The sequence below is a fragment of the Ceratotherium simum genome, chromosome 1 (assembly GCF_057802395.1).
Source record: "Ceratotherium simum simum isolate JZ-2026a chromosome 1, ASM5780239v1, whole genome shotgun sequence".
Classification (NCBI taxonomy): domain Eukaryota; kingdom Metazoa; phylum Chordata; class Mammalia; order Perissodactyla; family Rhinocerotidae; genus Ceratotherium; species Ceratotherium simum.
In genome coordinates this window covers 22,798,604-22,819,637 of record NC_141900.1, presented here as the reverse complement: position 1 = coordinate 22,819,637, position 21,034 = coordinate 22,798,604, and the positions used below count along the sequence as shown (strand labels likewise).

Below are 21,034 nucleotides of genomic sequence, written 5' to 3'. Positions count from 1 at the left end.
CACATGCAACATTCTCAAAGACAGACCATATGTTGGGAAACAACGCAAACCTCAATAAATTTAAGAAAACTGAAATCATATCAAGCATCTTTTCCAACCATAATGCTATGAAACTAGAAATCAACCGTAAGAAAAAAGCTGTAAAAGTGACAAATATGTGCAGACTAAACAACATACTACTGAACAACAAATGGATCATTGAAGAAATTAAAGGAGAAATCAAAAAATGTCTGGAGACAAATGAAAATGAAAATACCAACTCATATGGGATGCAGCAAAAGCAGTCCTAAGAGGGAAATTCACAGCAATACAGGCCCACATTAATAACCAAGAAAAATCTCAAATAAGCAATCTTAAACTACACCTAACAAAACTAGAAAAAGAAGAACAAACAAAGCCCAAAAGTAACAAGGAGGGAAATAATAAAAATTAGAGCAGAAATAAATGAAATTAAAACAAAAAAAAACCAGTAGAAAGGATCAATGAAACTAAGAGCTGGTTCTTTGAGAAGATAAACAAGCCCTTAACCAGACTAAGAAAAAAAGAAAGAAGGCTCAAATAACTAAAATAAGAAACAAAAGAGGAAAAATTACAACAGATACCACAGAAATATGAAGGATAATAAGAGAATACTATGAAAAAACTATATGCCAACAAATTGGACAACCTAGAAGAAATGGATAAATTCTTAGACTCATACAACCTCCCAAAACTGAACCAAGAAGAAACAGAGAATCTGAATAGACCAATCACAAGTAAAGAGATAGAAAGAGTAATCAAAAACCTCCCCCAAAATAAAAGTCCAGGACCAGATGGCTTCTCTGCAGAATTCTGCCAAACATTCCACGAAGATTTAATACCCATCCTTCTCTAGCTATTCCAAAAAACTGAAGAAGATGGAACACTTCCTAACACATTCTACAGGGCTAACATCACCCTGTCCCAAAGCCAGACAAGGACAACACAAACAAGGAAAATTACAGGCCAATATCACTGATGAACATAGATGCAAAAATCCTCAACAAAATATTGCCAAACTGAATACAGCAATACACTTAAAGTATCATTGGCCGGCCCTGTGGCTTGGTGGTTAAGTGTGCGCGCTGCGATGCTGGCGGCCCGGGTTCGGATCCCGGGTGCGCATTGAGGCACCACTTCTCTGTCCAGCCTGAGGCCGAGTCCCACATACAGCAACTAGAAGGGTGTGCAGCTGTGACATACAACTATCTACTGGGGCTTTGGGGGCAAAAAATCAATAAAATCTTTAAAAAAAAAAAAAAAAAAAAAGTATCATACACCATGGGCCGGCTTAGTGGTGTAGTGGTTGGGTTCCTGCACTCTGCTTTGGCGGCCTGGGGTTCGCAGGTTTGGATCCTGGGTGCAACCTATGCACCGCTTATCAAGCCATACTGTGGCAGGCATTCCACGTATAAAGTAGAGGAAGATGCGCACGGATGTTAGCCCAGGGCCAATATTCCTCAGCAAAACAGGGAAGAATTAGAAAAGATGTTAGCTCAGGGCTAATCATCCTCACCGAAAAAAAAAAAGTATCATACACCATGGTCAAGAAGGATTTATACCAGGAACACAGGGATGGTTCAACATCTGCAAATCAATCAATGAGAAATGCCACATTAACAAAATGAGGAATAAAAATCACATGATCATCTCAATAGACACAGAGAAAGCATTTGACAAGATCCAACATCCATTTATGATAAAAACTTTCAATAAAATGGGTACAGAAGGAAAGTGCCTCAACATAAGGCCATATATGACAAACCCACAGCCAACATCATACTCAACAGGGAAAAACTGAAAGCCATCCCTCTGAGAACAGGAATAAGACAAGGGTGCCCAGTCTTGCCACTCTTATTCAACACAGTACTGGAGGTTTTGGCCAGAGCAATTAGGCAAGAAAAAGACATAAAGGTATCCTAATTGGCAAGGAAGAAGTGAAACTCTGTTTACAGATGACGTGATTTTATATATAGAAAACCCTACAGAATCCATCGGAAAACTATTAGAAATAATGAACATCTACAGCAAAGTTGCAGAGTACAAAATCAGTTGCATTTCTATACTCTAATAACGAACTAACAGAAAGACAACTCAAGAATACAATTCCATTTACAATTGCAACAAAAAGAATAAAATATCTAGGAATAAATTTAACCAAGGAGGTGAAAGACCTATACAATGAAAACTATAAGACATTATTGAAAGAAACTGATGATGACATAAAGAAAGGGAAAGATATTCCATGCACTTGGATTTGAAGAATAAACATAGGTAAAATGTCCACACTACCTAAAGCAATCTACACATTCAATGCAATCCCAATCAGAATCCCAATGACATTATTCATGGAAATAGAACAAAGAATCCTAAAATTCATATGAGGCAACAAAAGACCCCGAATAGCTAAAGCAATCCTGAGAAAAAAGAACAAAGCTGGAGACATCACAATCCCTGACTTCAAAATATACTACAAAGCTATAGTAATCAAAACAGCATGGTAATGGCACAAAAACAGACACACAAATCAATGGAACATAATTGAAAGCCCAGAAATAAAACCACACATCTACACACAGCTAATCTTTGACAAAGGAGCTAAGAACATACAACAGAGAAAGGAAAGTCTCTTCAATAAACGGTGTTGGGAAAACTGGACAGCCACATGCAAAAGAATGAAAGTAGATCGTTATCTTTTGCCATACACAAAAATTAACTCAAAATGGATTAAAGACTTGAAGGTAAGATGTGAAACCATAAAACTCCTAGAAGAAAATATAGGCAGTACACTCTGACATCAGCCTTAGAAGGATCTTTTCGAATACCATGTCTACTCAAGCAAGGGAAACAAAAGAAAAAATAAACAAATGGGACTTCATCAGACTAAAGAGCTTCTGTAAGCCAACGGAAACAAGGAACAAACGAAAAGACAACTCACCAACTGGAAGAAAATATTTGCAAATCATATATCTGACAAGGGGTTAATCTCCAAAATATATAAAGAACTCGCACAACTGAACAACAAAAGCAAACAACCCAATCAAAGAATGGGCAGAGGATACGAAGAGACATTTTTCCAAAGAAGATATACAGGTGGCCAACAGGCACATGAAAAGATGTTCAACATCACTAATCATCAGGGAAATGCAAATCAAAACCACACTAAGATATCATCTTACACCCATTAGAATGGCTATAATCACCAAGACAGAAAATAACAAATGTTGGAGAGGATGTGGAGAAAAGGGAACCCTCATACACTGCTGGTGGGAATGCAAACTCGTGCAGCCACTACGGAAAACAGTATGGAGATTTCTCAAAAAATTAAAAATAGAAATACCATGCAACCCAGCTATCCCACTAGGTATTTATCCAAAGAACTTGAAATCAACAATTCAAAGGGACTTATGCACCCCTATGTTCACTGCAACATTATTCACAATAGCCAAGACATGGAAGCAACCCAAGTGCCCATCGACTGATGAATGGATAAAGAAGATGTGGTATATATTTACAACGGAATACTACTCAGCCATAAAAAAGACAAAATCATCCCATCTGCAACAACATGGATGGACCTTGAGGGATTATGTTAAGTGAAATAAGCCAGACAGAGAAATACAAACACCGTATGACTTCACTCATATATGGAAGATCAACTAACACATGGACAAAGAGAACAGGTTAGTGGTTACCAAAGGGGAAGGGAGTTGGGGGGGGGGGGTTGGGGCAGAGGGGTCATAAGGGGGAAAGGGGCACATATATATGGTGAGGGACTAATAATAATATAAAATAATAATTTTACAATTTATAAACCATTATGCCATCAATAAAAAAAAAATACAAACTAAGAATCCAGTGTGGAGGAAATATCAAATAAGCAGTTCAGGGCAGCTTTTCACTAGATATTCTTCCCCACACTATAGAAATGACTGGATCTGGAGGATCTTAGGTTAAAGGAACATGGACCTTGCACGGGTATCTTCCTGCTATTAAGTCTAAAGCTAAAGAGGTAAAAGCAGTCCTTGCAGCTGACAGATCACACAGATATGGGGCCAAAACCATAGCTGGTAACAAAGACACATCTGCCTACAGTTTCCTCTGTGCCATATGAATTACCCAAGAACTCTGAATAGGTGGTGGCACTAGGGTAACTAAGGACTTGAGACCCACAACCTAGTCACTTGCTGACATAATTAATGAGTCCCAGCATCTCGTTTTATTTAATAACAAAAGCACAGTTTTCATGTTGTACTTAGTATATAGTTATGAAAATTCTTACCATTTAATAAAATATTAATAATTCCTAACCTTAAAAGCTATTTGAAAAGCAAGTGTTAAGCATTATGACATTTAAAAGATTACTGAAATAAATTTGCATAGTATGGCAGCAAGAAAGTTTGTGATATAATAGAAATAAAAGGTATTGGAAGTCAAGAGGCCTAGCATAAAACCTGGCATTTAGCAGATATATAATAAATGACAAACGAATGATCTAGCACTGAAGGTCTTTAGGCAAGTTATTTCTTCTCTCACTGTATCTGTTTCCACACTGCTAAAACTACACTGTAATGAGGATTAAATGAGTTATTACATATAAAGAGCTTAGAGCAGTTCTTGGCATAGTCAGTACTCAACAAATAGCAGACACTATTACTAGATGCCAGTTTGGCTCTACCACTAAACTCCTGTAATCTCAGACAAGTTGCTAACCATTCTGGAATTCTATAAAATGACAGGGCTAGTAACAGATGCTCTATAGATCCCTTTCAGCTCTGAAATATAAATTCTGATTCTCAGACGTGTTACATTAGAGAATAATTCCACACACATTAAAACTTTAAATATTATCTTATTTTCCAGACTACAATATATTACAGAATATACACCAAACATACTGTGGGGTGTGGGGGGGGTTTGGTATGTGTGGATGATTGGACATCCAGATTATCATTTCACATTGAACACATAACAAAAAAATATACTCAGAATAAGTAAAAGAGTCCTGGATGAAGATTAAGGAGATTTTGTTCTATTCCTGGCACTGCTGCCAACCTTAAAACAGTAAGTTACTCCTGTCTATGTTTATATGCTTATCTGTAAGTTGAGAAAGGTTGGGATAGATGATCACTAAGATCCTTTTGAGACTTTCTTTACTTTTTTCCTCCTTCCAAACTAGAATGATGTCAATTATTACTCAGAAAACAGGAAACTTGAGCACCAATAAATGTGAAAGTTGGCTGATCTCCTGGCCTCCGTAGTCCCTGATCTGAGAGTGGGTGACAACGGCACTGGCCTTTTACGTGGGCCCATGTTCACTTTCAAGAGCCAGAAAACTTGATTCTGCCTCTGCTTTCTACAATAATATATAGTCTATACCATAGAGAAGGGTAGGAAATGGAAATCAGCTCAATATATGCACTGATCCACTAATTTTCTCACATAATCACACAATTAACTGATAATTCCTTTGTTCCGCGATATACTTTCTGGCCAACATTTATTCAGCACCTCCTATGTGATGCATTCAGTGCTAAGCACTTTTAAGACATTATCACATAAAGCAAGAAGACAATTTTAGATGATTTTCAGGTGAGAGAACTATTGTAAGGACTGGAAAATACACAGTTAAATTCATTTCATTCGTTTCATTTCCAAGATAAATTCTTGCAAAAAAGGACAACAGAATCTTAATTATTTCATTAATTATCTTTAAGAAAAAACAGATAAGTAGAAACTGAAATTTAAACTCTGATGTTCACATCAAGAAAGTAATGTATTCTTCATATTCTCAAGAGGTTTAATTACATTCTTACCTTTTTATTTCAAACCTATAGCAAAATGAAAAAGAACAGAAACTTGTCTAATACAAATAAATAAAATTTAAAAAAATAAAAACTCTTACCTGAGCATGAAAATTGGACATAGTCGTTGTCTCTATATCTTTCTTTCCCAATATCTCCATTTTCACTGGCGAATTGGGAAAATTAAATGAAAAGTAGTCTAAAAAGTCAGGTAAGTAAGTAGCTGCCCCATGAACAATACCCATTACATAGAAAGCTGCAGAGTTTTCATTTTCACTGAACACCAGGCCCACAAATTCTTCTGCGAACCTCTCCATCTCCACAGGAGACAGGTGGGAGAGCTCACTACTGTAGGCGTGGATAACGGATGCACCTCCATTAGGCTGGTGCTCAATATGAATGAGCCGTTTGAACTCCAAAGTATCCAACCTTCTAAGGTTATTCTGAACCCGTGGCTCCTTTAATGAGACAAATGGAAACTCACTGTTCTCTGGAGTTTTGGAATCATAGTTCTTGGTATCCAAATTCTTTCCACGGTAATCCTTTACGTTATCACTTAAGATGCCTTTGGCTTCTTGATCTTCAACATCAGAGAGCAATCCTGAGCAGATGGTTTGAATAGATTTGCTATACATTTTCGGACGCTTCCGTTTTTCATTCTCTTTGTGTTTCTTTTTCTTTTTCTTCTTTACCTTTTTAATTTGTAAGTCTTCAACATTTGTTTTTGGTTTATCCTTCCCACCTGTTGGGAAAAATTTGTTTTTGAAACTCCATATTTTAGTTACTTAAAAATCATGCTTTAGGAACTGTTTTATAACAAATAAGCAATATTTATTAAACCTAACCTCAGAATTAGGTTTATATTTGAGACTCGTTTCACAGTATTGATAATCATAATTTAGTCAGTCTCTATCCCTCTCTCCACATGTACACACACACATATACACACACACACAGGAAGGCTTAACAAAGTTACATCTATAGTGCATAGTACCATTCTGACATGTAGCAGATGCTCAGGGTTTACTGAAGTAATGAAATGAGTGAATGTTTGAGAAAGCATAATGTTCAAATTTTAAATGTAGAAAACCATAAATAGAAAGTTTAACAAAGGTCAATATGAATAATGCACTCTAGATGTTTCCCACTGATATGTATCATCATTTTTACTTTAAGTTCATAAAAATTGCATATAGGTGTCAAAATTTATAAATCATAAAGGGAGAAAAATACTTGCATAGTATAACAGCAACAAATACAGAAATTCCTTAGCTTTCTACCGTACCTCCTTCTTAGTAAACTACTCTTGCATCTGAAATGGGCTATTTTTGGTCCACTAGAGTTTACAAAGTTCCAATGAAGACCCAATAAGGTACCATAAAGGAGATGACAAAATCAGAATCATTTCTCACATCCTAAGCACAAATGATATCCGTGTACTGGTAAAAAGACAAATAAAATTAAAAGAAAAAGACATGGGGCATTAGAAGCTTATATATTGAGCTTCTGTACCCAAAGGCAAGTAGACTCTGAGCTCAGAAATTTAGAACTCCAAAGAATAAAAGATTAATCCATAGAAGCTATTCAGCTGTAGAATCTAAGCATACAAATAAACACTTTATGTTATCACAATATATTTATTTCTCTACAATAAGAAAAATAGAAAAAAATAAACATCCTCATAAGAAAATATTATGCTTCCTAAGATAATATGAAAAAGCCACTAAGCTAACAGTTGAGAAAAGAAGGCATTCACTGTTTCCACCTGTTATTTCACATTTATAGATAACCTGTCATAAATTAAATCTTCCCAACCTGCTTCTTTACCTAAAATTTTCCATCTTCACATATCTTTTATTCCTTTCTGTCCCCAGTGAGTGAGATGTCCCGCCCCGCCTACTTTCCAAAAATAAGTCCCTGCCACCAACTTCAAAAACTCTGGCTTAACAGTTCCCTCTCCTCTTTTGACTAGGAAACTTCTTGTAAAGAACCATCTATCCCCAGTGCCTTCCTTTTATTACCTTACTATTCTCTTCCCTTCCTTAAATTCTGGGTCTGCTTCCAGTCTACTCAAATTTTCCCAGAATATTCAAATATCAAATCCAACGATACTCTCTCAAATCATTCTTCCTGATGTCTCCAAAATTTGACAGAATTATCCAGCTCATCCCTGGTTACTTTTTACTTCCTTGATACTACCGCCTTAATTTTTGGCCTAACAGCCTCATGACTGTCTCTCATCCTGAATGCTGGAGCCATATTACTCTTTCTATAAGTTTTATATATTTTTTGGATCATATTCATCCCTTGACTCAACTGCTTTCAAGGATTCTCAACGTCTACCAAATAAAATATAACCTCCTCAGTCTGGAATCCAGAGACAATGCCCTCAAGTACCTCATGCTCTTGTCACTCTGCACTTTTATAATTTCTTATAAAACATACCTAGTCCTACATTATTTCTTTTTTTTTTTATTTTTTCCCCCAAAGCCCTAGTAGAGAGTTGTATGTCATAGATGCACATCCTTCTAGTTGCTGTACGTGGGACACGGCTCAGCATGGCCAGAGAAGCGGAGAGTCGGTGCGCGCCCGGGCCACCAGCAGCGGAGCGCGCACACTTAACCGCTAAGCCATGGGGTCGGCCCGCCTACCTTATTTTTCTACTACTGACAAAGGCATTTCCTCTCCCTAAAATATCCTTGCCTTGCCTAGTACTTACTACTGAACTCTTTCTTACCCATCCTTTAAAGACAACTCTTATGCCATTTCCTTCATTTTGCTTCCCCTCGTCTCTCTAGTTGGAGAGACTTCACTTCACTCTAAATTCATATAAAGTTATTATATATTATATACATACGAATATATGATATAGTCATATAAAATTATTTTTCCATTCATAGGATACCTGTATATCATATGTTCTTCAGGAAACCATATGAGTGAAACAAATAGCTTTTATATGAATCCATGTGAAATGATACTTTTTGTTTCCCAATCATTGTATCTCTGAGAGATACAATGACATCTAGTACATTGCTACAGAAGAACATTTAATGAATCTATGAATGAAAAGATTTCTCTCACCAACAGACTACCAGAGGTTTATAGGTTTTTCCCTTCTCTTCCTTTCTGTCAAAGTTTTCCACCACATGAATACTACTAAATCCTAACTCTGGAAACAAGGACCACAAAAATTCTCTCAAGTTAACAGAAATCCTAAAAAAGGGAAGTATAACGTTAATAATAAACTATGACTTCTAAAAATTCATAACTATGCAATGAAGACTAAATTGGTACCATCATGAAAAGCAAAAATAAAAACCTGTCAACACTGTTGATTATACAGGTTTGTGAAGTCATAAAATGCAAAGTGTTAATTCTCTTTAAGAAGAGAATTACATGTAAGTAGTCTACATGTAAGTAGTTAAGAAATATATTAACAAATTCATACTTGCTATCTAGGTATGAACTATCAAAACATCAGAGTCAGGTTAGTATCTTAAGAACAAAATTAATAATGAAAAAAATTAAAACAGAAGGTTAATCAAAATGAAAGACAAGAGAAGTTTATATATGTAAGCAAAATTCAAATGACTCAAGGAAAAAAGACAGTAGTAAATTAAAAAACAGAACTTAAAAAAGTTTAAAGGGCCTAAGTATAATTAATAACTAAACAGAAAATACATGTAAAATTGCACAAATTAAATGGTTTGCTGGGGGCCGGCCCAGTGGTGTAGTGGTTAAGTTCACCATGCTCTGCTTGGGTGGCCCAGGTTCGCGGGTTCAGATCCCAGGCACGGAACTACACCACTCATCAAGCCATGATATGGCAGCATCCCACATACAAAATAGAGGAAAACTGGCACAGATGTTAGTTCAGGGCCAATCTTCCTCAAGCAAAAAGAGTAAGATTGGCAACAGATGTTAGCTAAGGGCCAATCTTCCTCACCAAAGAAAGAAAACAAAAAAAAGGTTTGCTAGAATCAACAGAATTTCATTTGAATGAAAACATGAGCTTAATATCCTGTTACATTTACACCTAACACATTTTAAAAAGTTAAAAATAGAAAATATCCAGTCATTAGAATATATGTCAGTTGGGGGCCGTTCCTGTGGTGTAGTGGTTAAAAGTTTGGCGCATTCTGCTTCAGCGGCCCAGGTTCCCAGGTTCGGATCCTGGGCACAGACCTACACCACTCATCAGCCATGCTGTGGCAGTGACCCACATACAAAATAGAGGAAGACTGGCACAGATGTTAACTCAGGGCTAATCTTCCTCAAGCAAAAAAAGAGGAAGATTGGCAACAGATGTCAGCTAAGGGCGAACCTTCCTCAGCAAAAAAAAAAGAATATATGTTACCTGGAAATAAAATAGGCACAACAGTCTACTTCCTAGTCATGAGAATAGATGAAAACAGTAGCAGTATAATAGTCAGAAACTGAAAAATACAAACTAATAAGTCAGTCAAGAGATTCTCATATTGAATTAAATTCCCACGACAAACCACTCTGTAATTAAATACTAAAGTGAGCACAGTGTGCAGTAAAGAGTTAATATAACATGCCTGAGACTGTTATCCTTAGAAAGGCCTGCTTACAAGGTTAGCCCATGGCTGACATCTGAGAACTTGTATTTTGGGAATGTTCCCACCATTCCCTGATAAGAGTGGTTCACTGTGCCTAAACTGTTTGTGCAAACAATATGGTTTATGTTGAATGCCTGTTTTCCTTCTGGGAGTGTGGAATTTTGGTATATGCTAGACACAGGGTGCCTATGTGACCAGCCCCCAGAAGAAACCCTGGGCATCAAGTCTTCAACTGTTTCACATGTGTTGTCACAATTCACTGCTGTTAGAATTAAATTCATCCTGTGTGACTCCACCAGGAAAAGACTTTTGGAAACCTGTGCCTGGTTTCCTCCAGACATTGCCCCATGTGCCTTTTCTCTTTACTGATTTTACTTTGTGTCCTCCACTATAATAAACCGTAGCCGTGAGTACAACTAAATGCTGAGTTCTGTGAGTTCTCCTAGCAAATCATCAAACCTGGGGGTAGTCTTGGGGACCCGAGGGACACAGGTAAAATGCATTATTTACGTTTAAAGCAAACAGAGGCACTAGCATTCACTAGACAGATTTTTAAAGTTTTATATAATCTCTCACTCATTTCCTGTCTTGGAATGCTATATGCAATGCAATAGATGTATATGTAGGAAATTTTAAAATGCTTTAAGAAAATAAGACCATTTTGAATATTAATATTCTTTTCTTATCCTAAAAAGTATTTCAAGTACACATTACTCTAAATCTATAATTCTTCAGTCCAATAAATCAGACCTGTAGTTTGTTTTGGTTTTTTTTTGTGAGGAAGATCAGCCCTGAGCTAACATCCATGCCAGTCCCTCCTCTTTTTGCTGAGGAAGACTGGCCCTGAGCTAACATCCATGCCGATCTTCCTCCACTTTATGTGGGACGCCACCACAGCATGGCCTGACAAGTGGTGCGTCGGTGCGTGCCCGGGATCCAAACCCAGGCCACCAGCAGCGGAGCGCGTGCACTTAACTGCTATGCCACAGGGCGGCCCCAGACCTGTAGTTTTTTTAAAGGATCCTGATAAGTATCCATAACGGAAAGAATAGAATTGCTGTCTAGGTAATTTGGACCCTCAAAAAGTATAAATGTATAAGGTTGATGGGAAACCCTCCCCTCACAGATCGACAGACACACACATGCACAGAGAGCCAGAGGGAATCAGACACAGAGAAGATGCAGACACCCACAAAGAGAAAGAAAAACACACACAGAGAAACAGATACAAAAACAGCATGTGTTTTTAATGGCTAATTATATTTAAAAAAAAAAAAAACTTTAAAAATCACAAATTCACTGGCATTAATTTCCACCATTAACCTTAATGTATATACTTTTAGTGTTAATAAGGGAAAAAATAAAGGTTGCCCAGAAAAATTGGATCTGATTTCGTATCTAATACAGAAATGAATATATATAACTCCATTATCATACATAGAAAAAAAGTAGTAATTAGCTTAGTTACTTTCAACCTTTAGTCTTTGGGGAATGACACTGCTTTTTTCACACTGCAATATTTTCACTCTTCCTGCCATGAATTACCTATCTGTAACCTTTAGTACACTACCAATCATCTCGGACATTGGCTTCTTTTAACCCCCATTCCACTTGCTTACCAGTAAGCTTCTTTTATATGCTATGATAAAATTTACTTTGAAAAATACTATAATCATAACATCTATGTTCTTACAATTTATCAATAAACACATAAAAATGGCTGGAAGATTCAAGTGTGTTCAGAAAAAGTAGTTGGTAGACATTAGATATAAAAGGATGAGCTAAATAAGCTTGTTTCAAATTTATTTGTTCCTTTAAACTATTTATAATAAAGCAAATAATCCTATTTTATCAGTGAAAAACATTTACAAGATTTCTGCATTAATAAAAACTTTTCAGCATGTATATAATTGTGTATATATCTGTAGTGATATTCAACTTGACACAGTTTTTCATGAAAACCCGGAGGAAATGACTCATGTGGAGTAAGACTTAGCATCTATTTTAGATGTTCAAGTGTCATCATCAAACAATCAATGCCTGTGTGTGCCATAGCTTGCAACATTAGCATTATCAGAAAGAGAAAATTATACGGAGAGAATAAAAGTTGAAGGCCAGAAAGAAAAAATAGGCACACAGTTGTAAATAACAGTACACTCCACCCACCAAACTGACTCTTGTTGCTCCAAGACACCAGTAACAAAGGATGCCTTTCCCTGATCATATGCTCACGTGGGAAATGGCCACACAAGCACAGCAAATTGTTTTTGCTGGATAATAACAATAGCTAACACTTAATGCTTACAACGAGACAGGCACTGTTTCCCAAATGAATCATGTTTTAATTCATTTAGTTATCTATATACTACCCATTGAGGAGAGGAGAGGAGATGGTTTGTTGTTGTTTTTTAATCACAAGAGTTAACCTTTTATACATGTTTACAGGAAAGATTCATATCCACTTATTGAATATCTGTGGGCCTGACACTGTACTTGGCACTTCACCCATACGTGACTTCATTTAATTAGGCTTACAGTCTAATTAGACAACACAGATAAAACACACCAGCAAAAGAAACAGAACAAAAGGACCACGAGCATTAACTAAGTAGCCATCAACTTAAGCTGTGAGATGTTTCTTCAAGGTCAAAAGAATTTTATAGAAAATAAATACTGTTTAAAGTGCCACCAAAGAACATCTGGAAACATGACAATGAATGAAATGAAAATTTAGAATCTAGTGCTCCATTTATCTTAAATAATATAAATTAACCTGTTATTTCATTGCGCATGCAGTGTTATGGTCTTTTCTCCCTTAGGTAGATATAAAGGCTTATCACCACATAAATCAATATGAAATTAATCAAAATCAATGTGTTCTGATCTGCAAATTAACTTGATAGGGCAGCTAATGAATTTGCTACCTAACAACCAAATGCCCTTGATTCTTCTTATCTTGCTATCTGAGCGAATTTAAGACTGTCCTTACTTCTATTCTACCACAAATTTTCTCTGAAAAAGTTCAGATTTATTGATACGATTTGTCTTATTACCCAACCACCCAGGCCCATGCATAAACAGCAACTGAAAACAACTGTAACAATAGAGAAAAAACAGAAAACAAAAAGAGGATATTCTTAAGCATGCAAAAAACATATAGAAAAAGAGTACACTTTCTAATTTATCTCAGAGTAAAATGTTCCCTCTAAATCCCAGACTCTGATATGGTAATTACTGTCAAACACTTATAAGATCACTTCCTCCACCATTACTATCATGCTAAAAATTGCTTTAGCTTTTTATTTTAGATTATCTAAATATAGATAAAGATTAGTAATACAAACACAGAATTAGATAACCTATTTTAAAATAATTTAAGGAACTTAATAGTTTAATGAAACTTAACATTTCCCTTTTTTTTTTTTTTGTGAGGAAGATCAGCCCTGAGCTAACATCCATGCCAATCCTCCTCTTTTTTTGCTGAGGAAGACTGGCCCTGGGCTAACATCCGTGCCCATCTTCCTCCACTTTACATGGGACGCCACCACAGCATGGCTTGACAAGCCGTGCATCAGTGCGTGCCTGGGATCTGAACCCAGGCCCCCAACAGCGGAGCGTGCGCACTTAACCGCTATGCTACAGAGCTGGCCCAACATTTACTATTTTTTAATGACTCACTAAATAAATACAAAAAAAACACGTTACTGTACAGACTGGAACTCCCCATTATTACATTAACTTTTTGTTTTCTGACCATTAATGTTTATTCTCACTCTCATTTATTCTCTCAGCAAAATTCAGCACCAAATAACATTTATTTTAATCACGAAGCCAATAAGTATACTAAACAATATAATATAACACGACTAAAATCACTGAATATAAACTTACTTTTCAGCAAAATCTTTACTTCTCCATTTTCTTTCTTGATCTCACTCATTACTTTATGCTTCTTTTTTTCTCTGTCTTTTTCTTTCTCTCTCTCTCTAATTTTGTCTTTGATTTTATCTGAAAGACAAAATAAAGGAAACATTTAAAACTATTTTACCATTTTATTTTTTCAATGAACTCTAGTGCAATTTCTAGAATTATAATACACCAAGAAAATCAGAACGAAAAACAAATTTACCTTTTTTTCTTTCTCTCAGGTTTTAGAAAATATTTCTAAATTTCCTTTCGTATATTGAACATGGAATACATAATACACACATCATAAACTCAAAATTTTTCATTATACATTTCACTCTAAAGATTATTCTTAACTTCATGTCAACCATAATATTAGACTAACTTCAAATCACTTAAAATAACTGGCTAACTTTAATAGTAAACTACAGTGGGAAAAGTACTAGGTTTGAAGTTGGGCATATCTGAATTAGTAAAATAAAGACTGGAAAAATTACTCAATCTCAATTTCCTAATATGTAAAATGGTGGTTGATATCTTTCTCGTAGGTTACTATAAGGACTAAATGAAGAAATATAAAATGACTGACTACCCAGAGCCTATACATATAAGACTAGATGTTAGTTCCCTAACCCTTGCACCTTTTAAAAAGGATATGACTGATCTGGCTAACTGGTGATACTATGATATTAAAATAAAGGTTATAAGAACTCTAGGAATCACTGATCTGCATTCTAAAAATTCAAACTTGGAATTTACAAAATTATTTCATGTCCTATTCTTGTTTGTTCAGTCAAGCTTCTATGCATCCAGCAAAAGACAAAATGTAGAGGAGAATTTTAAAATAGTGACATAGTCCTTGCCCTCAAAAAGCTTACTACTGATTACAAAGCCATCAGGCAAGCACACAAAAACTGTAAAATATCCTGTAACATAACAGAGATTATATAGTGTACATGCATACTGCATAATTTCTTAAAATCCCTCCTTACTCTCCTTTCTATAAATACTACCTTAACACAGGTCCTAATCTCTTAATGATTAGATTAGCACTGTCCAATAGAAATATAATGCTTACCACATATGTAAATTTAAATTTTCTAGGAGTCACATTAGAAACAAAAAGAAACAGTGAAATTAATTTTAATAATATATTTTACTTAACCAATATATCTAAAACATCATCATTTCAAAACAGAACCAATACTAAAAAAGTGAGATATTTTACATCCTTTTTTCCATAGTAAGATTTCAAAATCCAGCGTGTTATTTTACACTTACAGCATATCTTAATTCAAAGTAGCTCCATCTTAAGTGTTCAACAACTACAGGAGACTAGTGGCTACCACACTGAACAACTCAGGTCTAGACTACTTCAACAGATAATTCTCAAAAAATTAAATCCATACACTTAAAAACTTACACTCAATAATAAAAAATACAAATTCAACTAAAATATTTTCACCTATCAAACTGACAAAGTGTTTAAAAGTGATAATAATACTCAAAGCAAATGAGAGAACAGTTAATGGTAAAGCAAAGCAAAACAGGGATTCATTGACAACAAATATGCACTGCTGAATATAAGAAAAGGGTTAGGAATACAGAGGTGAATAAGCTAGATAAGGTCTTCATCTGTTCACATATACCTTAAATTCTAGAATAGATTAAGCTGTTCTCACACTTCAGATTAGTCTGGTACTCTTACTTTTTGAGGCTTAAAGTCCTTGAAATCCTGCCATAGGCTGTCATCCAGCCATAAAATGTTACTCCAAACAGCTGGAGCTTAGACACATATATAAGTTAATATTTCCTAAGTAATCACACATTTTTAAAAATGAACTATTTATATATCATTTAAAATCACAACTGAAGAAAGCAGTCATCTGAAATGTCTATGCATTTCTTTTTCTTATTAACCCCAAAGTGTTATTTCAATAACTATTAAACCTTTTTAAGTTTATTAAAGTAAAATATGCATACAGAAAAAAGCGTGTACATATACAACTCAATTTTCACAAAAATAAACAGCACCTCAGAATTCCTGTGTTCCCTTCCAGTCTTGATGCAGCACCCCAAAGGGTAACTAACCACAATCCTGACTTGTAACCAGATAGATTAAAATAAATATAGAATTTTAATGGCACATATAAAGAATATGATATACTATAAATCTACCACAGTCACAAAATATAAATATTTTTCAGAATAAAATTAAACCAGCTTCTCAGAAAACAAAACTATAATATGGTATGACCCAATTTTTTATAGATTTTATTTATAAATACACTTATTTATAGACTTTATCTTTTAGATCAGACTTAGGTTCACAGCAAAACTGAATGGAAGGTACAGAGATTTCCCATATATACCTCCTGACCCTACACATCCCAATTTTTTAAAAAATTTATAATCTACATACACACACATTACCCCCAAAGAGGTAAAAGAGTACATTTGTATGGTGACAAATGGCAACTAGACTTTTGGTGGTGAACACAATGTAGTCTACACAGAAATCAAAATATAACGAGGTACACCTGAAATTTATATAGTGTTATAAACCAATGTTACCTCAATAAAAAAATTAATCAAACAAAAATATACACACACATTCAGAAAACAGACTGAAAGATAATAGTACAAATTATTAAAAGCCATTTTTTTTTTTTTTCCCAAAGCCCCAGTAGATAGTTGTATGTCATAGCTGCACATCCTTCTAGCTGCTGTATGCGGGACGCAGCCTCAGCATGGCCAGAGGAGCGGTGCGTTGGTGCGCACCCGGGATCCGAACCCGGGCAGCCAGCAGCGGAGCGCACGCACTTAACCGCTAAGCCAAGGGGCCGGCCCAAAAAGCCATTATTTTTAAGTGGTAAAATGTTTCTAAGTTTCTGCCACAGGAGTATATTAGTTTTATAACACAGGAAAAAGGATCTTGGAATATGCCTTCAAGTATGATATTAAATAGTTCAAGTCAAGCTTACTTCAAAGTGTGAAGTCATTATATGAAAAACATCTATAGAAACAAAAACCATGGCACAGCCAAGACAAGAAGAGTGACTGACAACATAATTGCAGTTACCCCCCACCCAAAACCCTCTAAGCAAATGAAGCAAACACAAATCATTCTATATACACATAGTAGAAAAGCATTTTTGTGGCACAACTGCTGTCCCAACCTACACACCTGTCTCAGTCTTTCAACTTACCTTTCACCCTTCCTAGAATTTTTTGCTTCTTGTCAGAGCACATCCTTTTTCAAAATCCAACTTTAAATGCCTCCATTAAATTTTCTGTAATCATATTACAGATAACATAAGATGTTATGTTACATATTTACATGTTACAGGTAAACATGTTACAGCTAAGACAAAGTGGGAAGCCTACAAGTTCAGAAGACCGAGGTTCAAGTTTAAGCTTCCACAACCTTGATATAACAAACTGTCAGATCTTCAGCTTCAGTTGTAAAATGGAGTTTATGTAAAAATTAAATAGGAAATATATACAAAAGCATTTTATAAAGATATAAGGCTTATCAATGTAGAATATTATCTATGTCGATCTATCTATCCATAATATTGAGCCATAATAAACATTTTTGGCTGCAACAATTCAGAACACCACTGTCTATAAAATCTCCAGACTGCTGCTATCACACTGTAATGTACTCATATTTATAAAGCCACTTCTAAATCTTTTCACAAGGGAAACAGCTCCCTGGCATCATGTTTTGTAATACACTGCTCTTTAAAAAACTGTCATTCTTGGGCCGGCCCCGTGGCTTAGCGGTTAAGTGAGTGCGCTCCGCTGCTGGCGGCCCGGGTTCAGATCCCAGGCGCGCACTGACGCACTGCTTCTCCGGCCATGCTGAGGCCGCATCCCACACACAGCAACTAGAAGGATGTGCAGCTATGACATACAACTATCTACTGGGGCTTTGGGGGAAAAAATAAATAAATAAATAAAATTTTAAAAAAAACCTGTCATTCTTAGTTTTTATTCATTTCTTGTCATGACCAAGAATTTGTATAGTTTTATCCTTCATGGTCTAATCTAAGTCTTGGAAAGAAGTTCTAGCTCACCTTGCCCATCATAATTCTTAGAATAAAAGTAAGAATTATTGCATCATAAGAACAAGAAATTATCTGTTTTGAAAAGTCCAACTTAACATAAGGACTACAAGTTTTACTTAAAAATAAAAAGGTGGGGGGGTAAGAGACAGAGGGAAACAGATGCAAACAGACCCATGATATAGTTTGAACCTAAAGAGGTAAAAGGAATGTAAGAATGGAGGAAAGAAGAAGGAATAAATGACTAAGTCATTACCAACCCAGAACAAACTACAAATTACATATGTGAAAAAATACACATGGGCTAAACACATACCTTATATATAAAAGTTAAGACATAATAAAGAAAGCTGCTTAAAATAATTTCAAACCAAATATAAATGGGATTTTCAAACATATGGTCAATTTATGATTTAGCAGTACATGCCACATACGCATCAGGGTAATATGTATTTCATTCACCTGATACATTTCTATTGAGCAAAATCACTAACAGCGCTGCACTAAAGAATCCTACAATCAACAAGATATCAGTTGATTCTAAATACCACTTTGGAAAACCAGTTCCTAAATAACAAAATCATTGTTTTTCATTCGGTTATAATAAAATTCACTAATCTCCACCAGTATTAAAGTCATTATAATAATGTACAGATAAAAATACACACATACACATATATAAATATTCATCATCCAATAAGAAAGTAAAACTTATGAAAAGCTTTGTTAGAGAATCCTTTTAAGAGATTTATTAAATAACACATCAACAACTCATTTATCTGGAATCTTCAGAATTAATTCATAGATTTCCAGATAACAGAATATTGCCACTTATTTTTTAACCATTCTAATAACTTCCAAAAATGTACTACACACTTCTCTGCTTTCAAAAATATAATTTAGTCTTTTCATTATGACAAAAATTTTAACTCTCATTATCATACTCATATTGATGATCTCAAAAACAGAAAAAAAAATTTAACTGCTCAAAACTAAAAAATAGCAGTTGAGTATCAATCTATTTTTACTATCTCAGCTGTCATTTATCACTCCAGGTAAGAGACATGATGACAGCTATAACTTCTGGCAGCCACCAAGATGTTCATTCTCATTTGTTCCATGCTAAGAAACTAGACCAGGTCCATTTGTACAACACTGTATAATACAAGAAACAGGTTCTCCATCTCCAGCTCTATTACAGCAATTTTCACAGTGTATTCTACTTAGTTACAAACATATCTTTCTCTTATCAACATTCCTGCCCCCATCACTGTACATTCCTTGAGGGAAGAGAAGGCTATTCTTCAACAAATTCTTGTTCAATGCATCAAACAGGTCCTGGGATAAAGTGAGAAATTACTGTGTTATCTTCTACATCATGACTTTCTCTCCTATACGGTGCTTTAGGTTGACCTTTGTTAATCCTTCCTTCTTTTCCTCGGCCATGCCACAATAAGGAGGGAATTCTTAGTCCTTAAGGCCTTCCAGGAGTAGTTCCTCAAATTTATTTTCCTTTTCTATTAATTTATTAATTAATTCTATTAATCTACTATTCAAATTAAAAATAAGAATAACCAGTGCTGACAAAGGTGAAGTGAAATAGGCACTTCTACACAATGATAATGAGTATAAATTGATAGTCTTACTAGAGGGCAATTTAACAATATGTTGAAAAAGCATTAAACCTGATCATTCCTTTGATCCTACAAACCCACTGCTGGGATTTAATAAAAATGAAATAACCAAGCCTGCACAAATATAAGCATCCTCATTCCATATTATTTACAATAGTAAAAAACTGTAACTAACTCAAATGCTTAATAATGGAGATTGTTTAAGTAAATTTGGAAATATTCATTACTCATATGAATAACATTCATATTCATAAATGGAAAATTATGGAGCCATTAAAAATCATGTCTGAATAATAGGGGAAAATGTTCATGATATATTAGAAGAAAACTGCAAGTTAATACATATAAATGTCCATCTATAAAAGGATCCCAAGTCTGTCATATATATGTGTGTATATGTAAACCTGGGTGTATAAACATAAACACAGACATATACACACATTTATATATATGTATTTGTCTCTATACAGACACAGATCATAAAACTAGGGAAACTGTTTAAAAGTTGATATAATGCAAAGCGAAATAAGTCAGAGGGAGAAGGTCAAATACCGTATGATTTCCTTCATTAAGTAGTAGATAATAACAACAATAAACAAACACATAGGGACAGAGATTGGATTGGTGGTTACCAGAGGGGAAGGGGGGAGGGAGGAGGGTGAAAGGGATAATTCAGCACATGTGTGTGGTGATGGGTTGTAATTAGTATTTTGGTGGTGAACATGATGTAATCTATACAGAAATAGAAGTACAATGATGTACACCTGAAATTTTTACAATGTCATAAACCAATGTTACTGCAATAAACAAAAAAAAAACAACAAAAAAAATTGATATAAGAAAGAGTTGGACTTCCAGTCCTCCCACCCTCACCCCAAACAGTCACGTAATCATTTCAACCTCACCCCTTAAGGCAAACACTGAACTTTCATTTTCTGCAGAAACTGAACAGGCTTCAAGACTCAGGTACCCCAGGCAAGGCAAAGGGTGGAGCTAAAAACAAGCTGATTGTACTT

General features: G+C 35.2%; 1 protein-coding gene across 1 annotated transcript in view; it reads right to left on the bottom strand.

The window, feature by feature from the left end:
• Positions 1 to 21,034, bottom strand: part of RSBN1L (round spermatid basic protein 1 like) — an 80,301-nt gene that overhangs the window by 35,675 nt on the left and 23,592 nt on the right. The window contains exons 2-3 of the mRNA XM_087443203.1: positions 14,300 to 14,416; positions 5,924 to 6,564 (exon numbers count right to left, since the gene is read on the bottom strand). Of these exons, the coding sequence (XP_087299329.1) occupies positions 5,924 to 6,564; positions 14,300 to 14,416 (758 nt within the window). The remainder of the gene's footprint in view (positions 1 to 5,923; positions 6,565 to 14,299; positions 14,417 to 21,034) is intronic.